At 35.8% G+C, this 14,920-nt stretch overlaps 2 protein-coding genes across 2 annotated transcripts in view; one reads left to right on the top strand and one right to left on the bottom strand.

Moving 5' to 3' along the window:
• Positions 1-2,759: 2,759 nt before the first annotated feature.
• LOC120069552 lies at positions 2,760-3,641 on the bottom strand. Its single transcript, XM_039021339.1, has 3 exons — positions 3,611-3,641; positions 3,302-3,507; positions 2,760-3,212 (listed from the first exon to the last, which is right to left on the bottom strand). Exons 1-3 carry the CDS (start codon positions 3,639-3,641, stop codon positions 2,760-2,762), a joined length of 690 nt encoding a protein of 229 aa, XP_038877267.1.
• A 2,677-nt stretch (positions 3,642-6,318) lies between these two features.
• The window catches only part of LOC120069549 (exportin-4), a 72,665-nt gene continuing 64,063 nt past the window's right edge, over positions 6,319-14,920 (top strand). Inside the window, exons 1-2 of the mRNA XM_039021336.1 lie at positions 6,319-6,710; positions 7,658-7,745. Coding sequence (XP_038877264.1) covers positions 6,618-6,710; positions 7,658-7,745 — 181 coding nt within the window. The 5' untranslated portion in view covers positions 6,319-6,617. The remainder of the gene's footprint in view (positions 6,711-7,657; positions 7,746-14,920) is intronic.

Below are 14,920 nucleotides of genomic sequence, written 5' to 3'. Positions count from 1 at the left end.
GTTGAGAGTTCAGTTACAGGAATTTGTTGATAAGGAATACATCAGACCCAGTGTGCTGCAGGTGAGCGCCGCTCTTGTTTGTGAAGAAAAAAGACGATACACTCAGTTTATGTATAGACTATAGACAGTTGAATAAGGTGACAATTAAAAATAAGTACCCATTACCTCGTATAGATGATCTCTCCGATCAGTTAAAGGGAGCCACGATGTTCTCTAAGATAGATTTGAGATCCGATTACCATCAATTGAAGGTTAAGGAGGCGGATGATCCAAAGACTGCATTCAGGACCAGGTATGGACATTATGAGTTCCTAGTAATGTCGTTTGGTCTGACGAACGCTCCTGCGGTATTTATAGACTAAATGAATAGGATATTCCATCCTTACCTAGATCGGTTTGTGATAGTTTTCATTGACGATATATTAGTATATTCCAGTAGTGTAGAAAAGCATATGGAACATCTAAAGTTAGTGTTGGGAGAAAAATAACTCAAAAATATATTATAATCCATGGGTTGGCAAGTACTTCATTAGAAATCAAATTATAAGTATGTACAAATATCTTTAAGAGTAAATCGATGAAAAACTTTGTCATAAACTCACCAGAACATTTTTGTATGCAACTAAAAACATCAAATTGAGGTGAGACTATGCACTATCTGCAAACATCAGAGAAAATTGCAACTAAAAACATCAAATTTAGATGAAATGTACAACCTGAAGACACTAAGTTGAGACTACGTACTGTCTGCAAATTCTTCCCTATTGCCTTGCATATTTAGCGATGCTATTCTCTTCACAACTATAATATGACAGCATCTATAACAAACACTAACATAGGAAGAGATCTTAGAAACTCACAGAAGCTAGTCTAACTACTTACTAACATCATTTAGGGGGTATTTGTTATGTGATAAAAGTAGAGAGTTGAGTTGAGTTGAGTTGGTAATTATTATCTGGAGAGTTAAATTATATGGGGAGTTAAATTATATGGGGAGTTAAATTTTCTGTGTTTGTTGTGCAGAGTTGAGTTGAGTTGGAGGATCTGATGCAGTTTTTTTGTGAATGAGATTAATTCTATTTTTTTCTTTTTGTTTTTTATTTCATTCTTTTATTTTTTAATTTTATGCTTTGCTATTATTGATTAATTTTCAAATATACACGTATTTTCTCAAATCATTTATGACATAAACTGGACAATCTCAATTTTTTTCTCAATTTGTAGAACATAATAGATTATTTTTCATATATTCTTTTAAAAAACTGTAATAATTCTAATTCTCTTCAATCGGTAAAACATACCAACAAATATATTTCATATTGCTGCTCAATTAATTGGTATATTGTATATTGTATGTATATATATCCAAAAAAAATTCACAAAATATATGTTCTTTTTTATACTTATAATATTAGTTATATTTACAAACACAAAAATTACATGTTTTCAAGTATGCAAAAGTTATCATTCTTTTCGACATGACAGTCCAATTTCCATTTGTTGTTATCCAAAAGAATTATAAACAAAATATAGGGGTGTGGTCAGTCTACATGTTTCTTCCTAGTAGACGGAGGCAGTACCTCTTCCGTGCGTGTTCTGGTACTGCAAGGAAGCAAATCTATCTTCTGAATGTCTGTGACAACGAGGTCAAATAAGGGTAACTTGGTTATCCTCATCGGGCCATCATGTTGTATTATGGCATTTAACTACTTTCCTTCCGATGCCGAACCTCCAGCTCATACTTCTCCTTTTGCCACGATGCAAGTCTACCATGTGTGTGCTCTTGCATCTCAACAGTCGATCTCATGATGTCGATCATTTCAGCTTGGAATGATGGCCTCTTCCTTCTTACTGCCTCGAGATGACTCGGAGATACACTCGCTCTACCCTGTAGATTGCTCTGCTGGCTCTATCTAGCTATTTCATCTTGATTTAATGATGATTCTGTCTGGCGAACCTCAGAGGTGTGACAGTCATGTGATCCAAGTCGAATCTCATTTTCAAACTCTCTGAATGCATTCGTCGCCATCACATATTGGTCCTCACTTGATTACCCTACTGCTCTGTCTTTCCAAATACGGTGGAGAGGTCATCGTAATGTGGGAATGGCTTGTTCACATCCCCTTCGCATTGGGATGACTCTGCATTGATACACATAACACATTATTAATATTTATATTATAACACGTACCCGTACATTTTTTTTTCTAGAATCTTACCCGAACCCAAAGATCGAAAATCTCCCTCTCGACCTGGACACATTGAAACTCCTCGTTCCAGTCGAACCTCGACTGACTTAACATCTCTGATATTGCATTGTATTGTTTCTTCAGACTTCTCACCTTGCACTTCAATGGTGTTCTGATTCAGTGCGCACCGGGCACTTTCTCATGCAGAATTCGCTCCAAGTGTTGTAGGTATCCTAATCGAAACGTCCCATTGTCGGACCTCCAACCGGTCTGCACCAAATACAATAGAGCATTCCACCAACTTAGCGTCCTCCACCTTCGACCATATGTGTTTAGACCTCTTACCATTTTCCTGCCATTATGTTGCATGCATACGTTTGTTGAATAAAAGAGTGCTATAAATTAAACACATGCACAAACAAAGAATAAATTGCTGAAATTATATGTTCCAATTTAACTTGTTCACAACAGGAGTCTTAGCACAAAAAATTTTCACGACATAACTTGGAATGTTTCATAATTAAATTCCATTCAGTAGTAAAAGAAAAGTAAGCAATGAACATTGAATAATCAGGCTTTTTGCCATTGAGTAAACATTTCGACCGCTAAGTCATCCATGAACTTGGTCCATTCCTCTGATGATTCAACAAATTCAATATGATCCCCATCAAGACCAACTGATGCAAAATTCTCCTCATCGAGCACGTCAAGTATTGCACCGATTTCTATCTCCCTTGTCATCAAGTGTGAATAAGGCAACATGCAAGTTATTGTTCGACATTGGACTTGTATTGGGTAGAATTGATTTCCCCTAAGAATAGCCCACCGCCCCTCAGCAACCCAAACGCTCGCTCGATAACGTTCCTTGCTGAAGAATGTTTTCATGTTGAAAAAATTCTCATGTAGTTGTCGGTGCGTTTCCTGCTCCACGCCAATCGGAGAGAAATGGTAATCGTTCCCCTCTGTACGACACCAAGAATCCTTCAGCGTTGGGGTATCCAGCATCACATAGGTAATAGTATCCTGTACACGTTTCAAATGTCATGCACATGTGTTGTGGCATGTACGCATGTTTAAATAACGTATATGGTTATTATAATACCCTTTGGAACCCTCAATCCATATGGTCGCGAAATTGCATCCCTAAGAATCCTTGAATCGACTGCAGACCCTTCCCACCCTGGCAAAACGAAGACGAACTCCCCATTTTGATCACACACCACAAGAACGTTTGTGGCAATCTCTTCCTTTCTCGTCCTATATCGAGGTTGATCGATGATACTAACATTCACTTTAATGTATGTGCCGTCTAGCACACCTAGACAATTATGTTTCTCTCAAATGATCAGAATGAATTAAAAAAAAAAAAAATCTATCGTTGCATGCATATTTATGGCGTATTCATATAAAAAACTGAGTACTTTTGTATCTGAAACCACTTTCATCTTCCATCGATGCATGTATTTGTGATCGGTTCTGGTTTTCTTAACAAAACAACGTGAAGTTGTAAGACTGCCCTAAGAACTGCGTTGAAATATCTCGAAACTGTCTCACCAGACCTCGAAAAGTTTCTGCGTACCACTCGATTCTTGACATCGTGTGCAAGAATGTATAGGAATATCACAACCATCTCTTTGACGTCCATACATCTTGTTGGTTCCAAACAACCAGTCGACCGTAGCATATTACATAGAATCGTAAAGGTACGTCTATCCATTCGGGTGCTTTCACGACATGCCAAGTCACTCTCGTAAATTAGGCGAAAGAAGGTCAACTGCCTAATGTAGTGCCTAGCATATGTCGGTTGTCTCTCTATCCTTCGGTAGCTGTTCAATAACGTGGTTAGTATTATGAACAACTGTATTTGAGAGTGCGAAATAATTCTCATGATCGAAAAGAGGTCTTCAACAATATCTATCTTTATAGGGAAAGGGATACACAAGTTGTTCCTGAAAGAGTAAGGTATTTGGCGGATAATGTTTCATGATTGAGAAAGAATAGCAAACGATGTCAAGCGTCGGTATTGGGTATATTAGGTTATAGTTTAGATTTATAGCATTATTTCCCAATGTACCTATAATAATCTAAAAATACATGTTTTCAAGGGCTTAGAGGGTTTTTTTTTTCCTAAGGATAGGGTTGAGGGTATTTTAGTTAAGTCTTTTTAAGGGCCTAGTAGGTTTTTTTTTTTTTTTCCTCTCTCTTTCTTATTCTTCTTATTTTTTTCCCTAGATTGGTTTATGAACAATTTGTATTAGCTTCTAAAAACTTGTCATACTCTTAGTTCCTAGGACAACAAATTTTCACCGAAAGATGTGTTAAAACGATGTACATAGAAAAAAAATATACATTTTTCCATACTTTCTAAACTTGGTGAACCGATTGTATGAATCAGTGCAATGTTTTTTTAATTCTTATGTCACCGATTAGAAACTATATTTTTCAAAAATTAAACATTGGTTATAATATTAATACCATCGTTTCATTACAATTACATAATTTTTTTTTTAAAAAAAATTCAATTTTGATTGTGAAATGATAGTAAGACATACTAAAATTAATCATGAAACTAACTTGATAATAACACACAAAAATGTATAGAATATGTTCTTATTGAAGCTGAAAAAAAAAAAAGAATTGAAATGAATGTATTATTAGATAAAAAAAAATTACATAACAGTACTATTTCACCCATAATTCATAAAAAAATTTGAGAAGTATCAGAGAATGTGAAAAACAATGAAGATCTCACTCATGAGGAGGATTTCGCTCATGAGGAGTCCTCATGAGCGAGATCTCATTGTTTTTCACCCATTGAAATGAACATATTATTAGATAAAAAAAAATTACATAATAGTATTATTTCATCCATAATTCATCAAAAATTTGAGAAGTATCAGATTAAAAAACATAATGTCGCCAACCATTAATAAAAAAATTTGTGAACTAGTATTCCAAAAAAATGTGACCAATAATTAACAAATAACATATTTCCATTAAAAAAAAAGTCCTAAAAAACGAAAGATACTCTGAAAAATAACAAACCTCCTCAAACTAATTAGAACTGATTTGTGCAATTAGTTTGGACCCTACAAGAAACAGAAAATAATGATAGTTAGATTAGAAATAAAATAAAATAAATTGAACTAAGGAGTAACCAACAAAAAAAATAAATTGAACTAAAGAGTAACCAACAAAAGCATACCTTTTTTAGTGGAGAAAGACGGTGGAAATATAAAATGTGGAAAAAGACAGTGGAAATATAATGGAGAAAGACCGTGGAAATATAAAACGTATGAGTAGGAAGTCATATATAAATAGAAGGAGAAAGAAGTGGTAGTTGGAGAGAGTTGGGTGCATTGGAGAAAGAAGTGGTCGTTGGGGAGAGTTGGGTGCATTTATTAAAGAGTAAAATTAATTTAACCTCATTAATTAAAGAGTGAAATTAATTTGAATGTTAGTTGAAAGTAAGTAGCAACCACGTTGGTAGTAAAGTCAAGTAAATTCAAATAATAAAGTCAAGTAAATAGAAATAACATATTTCCATAAAAAAAAAATAAAAAAACAATGAGGATCTAGCTCATGAGGAGGATCTCACTCATAAAGATCTCGTTCATGAGGATCTTCATGAGCGAGATCCTCATTTCTAATGAGATATCCTTCTAGAGCGAGATCCTCATCACAAAATTAGCGAGATTTACTTCTAGAGCGAGATCCTCATCATAAAATTAGCGAGATTTCACTTGTCGAGGATTGAAGTTTCGACTTATGTATGTCGAAACTTCAACCTTCGACAACCCTTTATACATATTGTTTCCAAGTTTTTCTTTATTTGTCGAGTTATGTATGTCGAAACTTCAACCTTCGACAACCCTAATATACATATTGTTTCCAAGTTTTTCTTTGTTTGTCGAGTTCTCAACGTTCGACCCCTACATTAATCGAATCCTCGACCATCGACTTCTAGCAAAACAACAATATTTCTCTAATATAAAATTTTAATAATTTTGAAACAAATTATACACTAAATTATTTACAGAATATTTGGGGCAAATGTTATGAATTTATAAATCCCTTCTGAAAAAGAAAGAAAAAAAACTTATAAATTCCTTGATCAATAACCAATTGCATTTATCTCAGTCCCCTTCATTTTCGTCAAAAACCCAATAATTTGCGGTGTTCTCCTAAAACCACACACCAAGACGCGCTTCCTCACATGTTCATAAACTGCCAATCTATTTCAATCTTTGGGTCAAATTCAAAGAGATTTCTCATTACTCTCAACTCTTTCCGGTCATCATTTCTCTTCTAAATCCGTTATTTTTATCTATAAACAATCACTTTTTCCGTAATCATCGAGTATTACAAGAAATTTTTAATCCGGACCTCTGACCTGAGGTCCTCCGGTATTGAATCTACTGTACGAAGATGCAAGGTTTTCAAGATGCCAGTGGGCCTTCAAACTTGGCTCAACTTCAGGCCACCATGCAAGCCATTGAGCTTGCCTGCAGTTCCATTCAGGTTTTACTCACTTTGACTACTGTTTTTGGTTGCTTGGAAAAGATCAGATGTGGGAACTGAATCGAAAGAGAGGAATTTTATAACCATTTGACTAACCCTAGAATGTTCGATTGGATGAAATCTCTTGTAACTGTAAAGGGAAGTAAAAACATTTTGAACCCATTTGCCCATGAGTTGATATTATAATATATGAATACTAAGCCCAATCAGTCTTGTGAATGAGAAAAGACTGCCCAGTTCTTTTGTTTCTGGTAAATATTAGTAATTATTACAAGTTTCAACTAGAGGAGATTCTGTCAACTTGTTGGGTGAACTCTATTGGTAAGTCCAATGACAAATAGTTCGAAAGAGGCTGAAAGGATCTAGGATTATCCTCTTTTCCTGGACAAGCTAAAAGAGGCTGATATTGTAGAAGTGAGGCGGTCTGGAACTCTGACGAACTGTTCAATAATTTTGGCTACGATAGATAACATAGGAACCGGACCCAAGGCAGTTTTTAATTATTTTGGTGGTAAAATTGTCTTGAAAACTTATGATAGTTTCAGAAAAGCTTTTGTGCACCTTTATGGCCTTTTCTATTGTACCTGTTTGTGATTTTATGAATTCCAAAATGGTGCTTTTGGTGTCTCTGTGATCGTTAGTTTTTAGCCAATATAGAGTCTTTAATTCCTTCGATACCTAGAAAGAAATTTGCATATAATTTGGATCTTGTGTGCTACTAAGGAACAACGGTAAATTAGGTCTTAGCTTTTGTCACACTTTTATGTCCTTTCGATTTAATTAAACCCATTTTGATTTTATATATATTCCAAAATGCTACTTTTAACGTTCTTTGTGATCATGCATCGATGGCCAAGCTAATGCTGTTCTATAAGCTTTTTTTTATTATAATGTTTGCTCAATTCATTATCTTGGGAACACAATTTTTTATGCATATTCTTTTTTAGATGCACATCAATCCATCTGCAGCTGAGGCAACTATTCTATCACTTCGTCAGTCGCCTCATCCATATCAAACATGCCAGTTCATTCTTGGTAAGTTGATTTGCTGAAGAAATTTTGAATTGTAATAAATTTGAAGGCCTTCTAGTCCTACGAACTACATGACTTTTACGCCAAATTTTACAAATCAAATATAGTCTATGGGCTGCAAAAATACAAATGTTGAGAAATTTATTCCTCTACATGATTCAAGAGACTGAGCTTCCTTAACTCAAAGCTGTACAAATCTAGGCTTTTCAAACTCATAGCTAATTGACCTCTGAATTTACCAAAAGGGACCGTTATTACCATTAATAGAAGTGGCTCTATAATAACAAAAAACTGGCAAAAACTTGATAGTACTGACTAGGCAGAATTGAAGATTCATGAACTTTTGATCTCTTAGTATTTGCAAGATAGCATGTTGCTGCTGCAAGGAGAAGCGATTGCTGTGAAAGAATGAATACAAGAGCAACAAAAAACCTAACCCACAAAAATCCCTCTAAATGAAAGGGGTTTCAACTAAGTAAAATGTGGCCTGTAGAGTAATTACAAAAAGTCTTCGAAATCGAAGCCTAAAGAGAGACATGGAACCTCACTAAGGACCAAGCCTCACTAAAGTTCCCTCTCCACGCCTTTATACACTCCTCATTTCTCTTCACCAAAGATCCCATACCAGAGCACACACCCCAACAAACCACAAAAAAACAACATTTTTCTCTGAAAGGTGGATGGAGGAGGAACTCCCTTACCAACACTCTTAACATCTCTTGATGGGCAAGAACACATAGACCTCACAAACTTACTACTCCAAAGAAGGTGGTCAAGGTCTTCTTCCACCTTCCCACAACAACAGAACGAGCCCATTAACGAGAGGATCTTTCTCAAAACCTATCCATAGTGTCCACACAAACGAGTAAAACTTGTCAGGTAAAGAAAATTTTTTTAGGAATCTTAATCCTCTCCAAAACGTCAATGACCAACTTACTATAAGAGAAAGGTGCAATAAATATTGAAAGAATACGAGTGAATCCCTCTAAAGGATCGGGACTCCAAACACAAACATCCCTTCTCCCAAACCTAAAAATAAACTCCTCAATCAATGACAGAAGAGGTAACCATCGTCATTTTCCTATCGAAAAACGATTGACGGAAGCTAAGTGTGAAAGTAACTAAGCTCCCCACTAGACCAAAAAATTGGAGACCAAACATTGTTTTATGGGAAAACAAATGATATAAGTGAGGAAATGTAAAGTAGAGTGGTCTATCCTCCAACCATTTTCCTTCTCAAAAATACTTTTCCTTACCTTCCCCCACCACACAATGAACAAGACTCAAGGAAGAGAGCTCAAGAGAAATATCTTCCATAGATTTCGGTATGTGCCTTTAACCCTGCTCGAGGACCATTCAAAGGGGTGGGAGCCATGCTTACTAGCAATAATCCTATACCATAAAGATTCAAATTCAAGGGAAAAACACCAAAGCTAAATAGTCAACAAGGCTTCGCTTTCGAACCTTAAATTCCAAAGCCAGATATAGTTCACAGATCTCCCAATGACCTCCCAACTAACCAGATATGAACCCTTCCCTTCATCCTTTCCTTCTCATAGAAAATCCCACATAAGCTTCTGGATATAGTTGGAAACCAAACAAAGAGCTTGAAAAAGGGAAAGATAATAATGGGAATGTCACTCAGCACGGACCTTACCAGGTTAAGTCTTCCATCTTTGGACAAGAAACACTTCATTTAAGGGCCCAATTTCTTCCTCACTTTTTCAACTATCTGGTCTTGTAAAGGGATAGCCCTCGGGTTTCCTCCAAGAGAAAGGCCAAAGTAGGAGGAGGGAAATGAGCCAATATTACAACCAACCAAATCTGCCCAACTCCAAAGCCTCTCTTGATTGCAATTGAGACCCAAAATATGACATTTACTTCGATTAATTTTGAGCCAAATATGAAATATGCCTCAAAGAACCCCATCATATGGAGGTTAACATGTTGCACACTTAATCATTTAGCATTTTACTGCATAAACAACTTTGTAACCTCACGAAGTAACCACATGTGACATCTGAATTATTATATTGTAAACATTTTTTCATTTATATTATTATTAGAGTGAACAAGTTGATTCACGTGGGTGACCTTTTTGCATATAGGATTGTTTGAGATGATGTTCAGCCTAGTCTGTCTAAGTGGGTGTTTGGCTCACCAACATGAGTTGAGTTGAGTTGGTATAATATACCAACTCATTGTTTGGCCCACCAACTTTAAATGTTGGTAGAGTTGAGTTGGTATATTTTACCAACTCACCCCAATTCTCCTTTCTTCCTAGTGTTTTAAAATGCACAAGGCGCACTAAGGTGCAATGGCCCTTTGGAGCCTACGCGCAAGGCACACAAAGAGGCGTGGGCTTTTTTTCGTGAGACACACTATATATAAATATATATACATATATGTTTATTTACATACCAAAACATAGATGGATAGAAATGTGACTTAAAGAAGATTATACAAAAAAAAAGAAGAGATATATAAGATTTAAATATCAGTCATTGACTTATTGTCATTCAACACTAAGTTACGTGAAACGACACAAAAACAATCACAAATACAATTCTAAAATCTTAAATATCTAACTCAGCTTCACTAAATAGGTCTTCATCACTATTCTCTCCATCATTCAACTTATAACCATCTATATCTTTTTCTTCGGTCTCAGAGCCATCCAAAGTAATTGGTGTGGGGGTGGGTTGGGACGGTGGTTGTGTGGAAGATGAAGATGAACATGAAGCGTTAGTCTTAGACATAGTTCTTGAGGTACCAACTCTAGAATAATAGGCAAGTTGCTCCAACAGCTCTTGAAACATCGCCCCATGTTAAAGAATCGTCGTAAAAAACAAGATCATCATCCTCCTCTGAATCATCATCCATTCTTCCAATAAGCCACTCATCACTATCATCTATCTCTTTTAAAGAGATAGGGTCGACGATGTCCCAAATATTACATCGACGCTTCAGTGCTCTATTATATTTTATGAATACTAAGTCATTCAGACGACTTTGAGCAAGTCTATTCCTTTTCTTGCTATGAAGCTACAAGTATACACAATGAAAATTTCATTGTCAACTTCAATTACATTCACATCTAGAGGCACTACAAATAACGGAAGATACCTAACCGGTTAAAAAACGCTCAATTACGTTCACATCCAGAGCACTACAAGTGAGACCTAAAATTCTCACAGCCAACTTTTGCAAGTTTGGAGTTGATTGTCCGAAATCATTCCACCATTCTACTATAGATCAAAACTTTATTAGTAGCTTTCAATTTGAAATGATATTCAATATACTTTAATCAAAGACTTTAAGTTAAAATTTACTTGGAGATATTTTGTCTCTCTGTCTTATTGCTAAAGACTATCCGAATAGTCCTTCAACTTTCTTGTATTTGGCTAGCTCTCTAAGTATCTTGTCTTGAATGTCCAAGGAAGCAACCATCTTTGTTATACATAAATACAACCCATTAACAAGTTCATCATTAACTTTAATATTCGGATTTGAATAATAGAATTCTGGGTTTAGATAATATCCCGCTGCATGCAAAGGACGATGCAACTGAAGCTCCCATCATCGATCAATTATTGTAAAAATATCTTTGTACTTTTCTTCCTTACCATGAAAGGATTTGGCAATGGTCTCCTTAGCTCTATCCATAGCCTCATAAATGTATCCCATAGGAGGCTTCTTCTCACCATCCACCAACTTAAGTACGCGCAATAAAGGGCCGGATACTTTTAAGAGCAAATATGATGGTATTCCAAAAAGTTGTCAACAAAATTGTTTGAACAACCTGTTTTCCTCGTTGTTCTTTACTCCATTTGCTGTTTTTCCACTCCTCCAAAGTAAACATCTTTCTCAAATTGTTTTTCTGATGATGTAAACTTGATAATGTTATGCAAGCTGTCGCAAAGCGAGTCTTAGCTGGTCTAACTAACTCCTTTTGATTAGTAAACCACCTCATCATGTTTAACAATTGAGGACGAATGTAAATGAAATTGCTAACCTCCATGCCTCTTTTCAGTGTTTTACGAATATGTGGGATCTTGTATATATCCTCCAACATCAAATCCAAGCAATGCGGCACATGGAGACCAAATTAATTGTGGTTGTTTTGCTTCTAACAATCTCCTTATTAAGTATTAACAAAGTAAAATAAGAACATATTTAGGCTTTTTAAATGTGTAAGAACAAATGTAAGGTAAGACTAACAAATTTAAGAAAGAGTTAGTATTGCATTCTTACTTGCCATAACATTTGTTGAAGCATTATCTGTAACAACTTGTGTGACATTGACTTCTCCATTCTACAAAATTGTCGAGCAACTCAAACATTCTCTTTCCATCCTTCACATAAGATGAAGCATCGATAGACTCAATAAACATGGTGCCTTTAGGACTATTAACTAAAAAGTTAATTAATGTCCTATTTCTTCTATCTGTCCATCCATCAGCCATAATAGTACATTCAACCTTGGCCCACTCTACCTTATGGTTCTTCATCAACTCATTGTGGCTTCTAAATTCCTTTTTGTATCGAGAGGTATTCCCACATCATAAAACCATCGAGCAATTCTTTGAATGATGTGCCTCCTCATTTCCTTTTTGTATGCCTTATTCATCGTAGTCTGTTTTCCCTTTCATTTGTTATTCTTTCTATTTTGCACCACATTTTCCGGGTTCGGTGTAAAATATGAATTCATTGGACCTTTTGTCTTGGCTTCTTTGAAGCTGGTGCCACTCTTTTATTCGAATTACTCATGCACACTTCATCTTCGTCCTCGTCCTCAATACCATAGTTTTCCACATCAATGTCTACAATCAAATTTCTTTGATCTTTAATCTCCTTTTTCATAAGTTCGTCTGGACTATTATTCAAATATACTCTTTTATCTCTTCCTTCATGTGATCCAGACATTTTATACGTGTCGTGGCATTTCTATAACCACCAACAAGGTGTTGTTTCATTCTAAAAACTCCTCCTTTTGTTACTTTTGAACAAAATCCACACACTAATGTATTAACATCTTGATCATTTTGCAATTTTGCATATTTCCATGCCCGGATCCTTTCTTATACCGTCCTATCTAATTATTAGAAACTTAACTTGATCAGTAACTACCTTACGAAATTGATCACAAAAAGTTAGGATTTGGGATTTGGGAGCCAAGATGACCAGAATTTTTATGACGGCTACTGTTTCATAGAGTTTTCTTCTCTGTTTTGAAGCCTTTCTTTGTTTTTTATGACAAAACAAAGATTCCAATGTGGCAGCAAAGTAATGGTGGCTGGCAGCAAAAAAAAAAGAGGACTTTCTTTCTTTCTTTTTCCTTTTTTTTTTTTTTTGAAGAAAAACAGGGCTGGACACCGGCACGTATGCCACACTTTCTATTTTTTTGAAGAAAAAACAGAACTGGACACGTCACACTCTGTTTTTTGGAGACTTTGATTTGAAGAAGAAGAAGAAAGTAACTAAAGTTTGGAAGAGACAGTTCTGAATTTTTTTTTGAAGAGCCCGTGAATGCAGGAAGAAGAAGAGACAGTCTGAATTATTATTATTATTATTTTTTGAAGAAACCGTGAAAAAGAAGAAGAAAGAGAAGAAGAAGAAGAAGAGAGTCTGATTATTATTATTTTTTTTTGACGAAATCGTGAATGAAGAAGAGGAGAGAAGTTCTGATTTTTTTTCTTTTGAAGAAACCACCGTGAATGAGAATGAAGAATCAAAGACGAAGAAGAAGAAGAAAAAGGAGAAGAAAAGAGAAGAGAAGTTCTGTTTTTTTTTTTTTTTTAAGAAATCGTGAATGGATCAAAAGAAGAAGATTTGGTGAAGAAAGAAGAAGAGAAAAAGGAAGAAGAAGATGAAAAGACTTACCGAATTGTTGGAGATGGAACTGTGAAAAAGAAGCAACCGTCCAATAAGATTTGATTTTTTGTGCAGTGTAGTCGTCATTCATACATGACTTGTTGGAGATTTAGGTTTAAAAATTATAAATATATATATATTATATTTAAAATGTTATTTAGGTAGTATTAAAGAAAAGGCATAGGCGTGCCTAAGCGCGCCTCGGCGCTTCGTGGAAGGCGCTGGAAGGTGCACGCCTTCCCTCGTGTGCCAAGCCTTTCCGAGACGAGGCGCCAGCGTTGTGCCTTTTTGCCTAGGCGTGCGCCTGGCGTGACTTTAAAACACTCTTCTTCCCATGTTTCTAGTGGCTTTACCCATCGCCACTGTTACACTCCGAGAACTAACTTTAAGCTCCGACAACCACCTGCGATGACACTCCGGCGACCAACTCCAAGCTCCGATAACTTTCGCGCGACCAGCTTCGACAACCACTCCAGTGACCCAACTCCGACGACCACCTTTGTGCTACCTACTCTGACGACCAATTGGCTCCAACACCAAACTCCGACGACCAACTTTAACTACAAACTCCGATGAAAAATCACCTGATCATCACTTTGAGCGAGCAACTTCAACGACCAACTTGGGCTTTGACAACCACCTTCGACGACAAACTCGACAACCAGCTCTTAGTACCACCTTCATGCAACTAACTTCGGGCTCTGATAGTCACCTTCGACTACAATCTTCAGCGAAAATCATCTTTGATGATCAGCTTTGATGACCACTTTCGTTCGACCAAACTCGGGATTCGAAAACCACCTCTGATGACAAACTTCGACAACCAACTCCAATACACCTTCATGCAACCAACTTCAGGCTCCGACAACCACTCCCGACTAACAACTCCATCAAAAATCATCTTCGATTAATCAACTTCGACAACACTTCGACTACTATAAGACTGATGACTGTTAAAGTATGTTGTAGGGTTGTTGATTATATATAAAATATTATTTGTCTACATTAAGTGCAATATTCATATGTAAAATTTGTAAAGATATTTTTATTTAATTGAATTCACATATCAAATGATGTTAAGATATTTAGACAAAATATTTGTAGTTTGAAAAATATGTACATGTAACAAAAAAAAAAAAATCATAAAATGAAAAAAAATTTCTTGGAACATTTTCTAGCAAAAATTAGTGAAAAATAGAAATTTGTTCTTTAATGACCCTCTAAATTTGGAGGAAATGAAAGTGAAATTGTTGAAGAAATGTGGTGACATTCCATTGGCTGTTATGATGATAGGGTAATTTAAT

Source organism: Benincasa hispida, unplaced genomic scaffold, assembly GCF_009727055.1.
Source record: "Benincasa hispida cultivar B227 unplaced genomic scaffold, ASM972705v1 Contig491, whole genome shotgun sequence".
Lineage (NCBI taxonomy): Eukaryota > Viridiplantae > Streptophyta > Magnoliopsida > Cucurbitales > Cucurbitaceae > Benincasa > Benincasa hispida.
The sequence above is the reverse complement of the archived record's forward strand: the minus strand, read 5'-3'. Positions and strand labels throughout refer to the sequence as shown.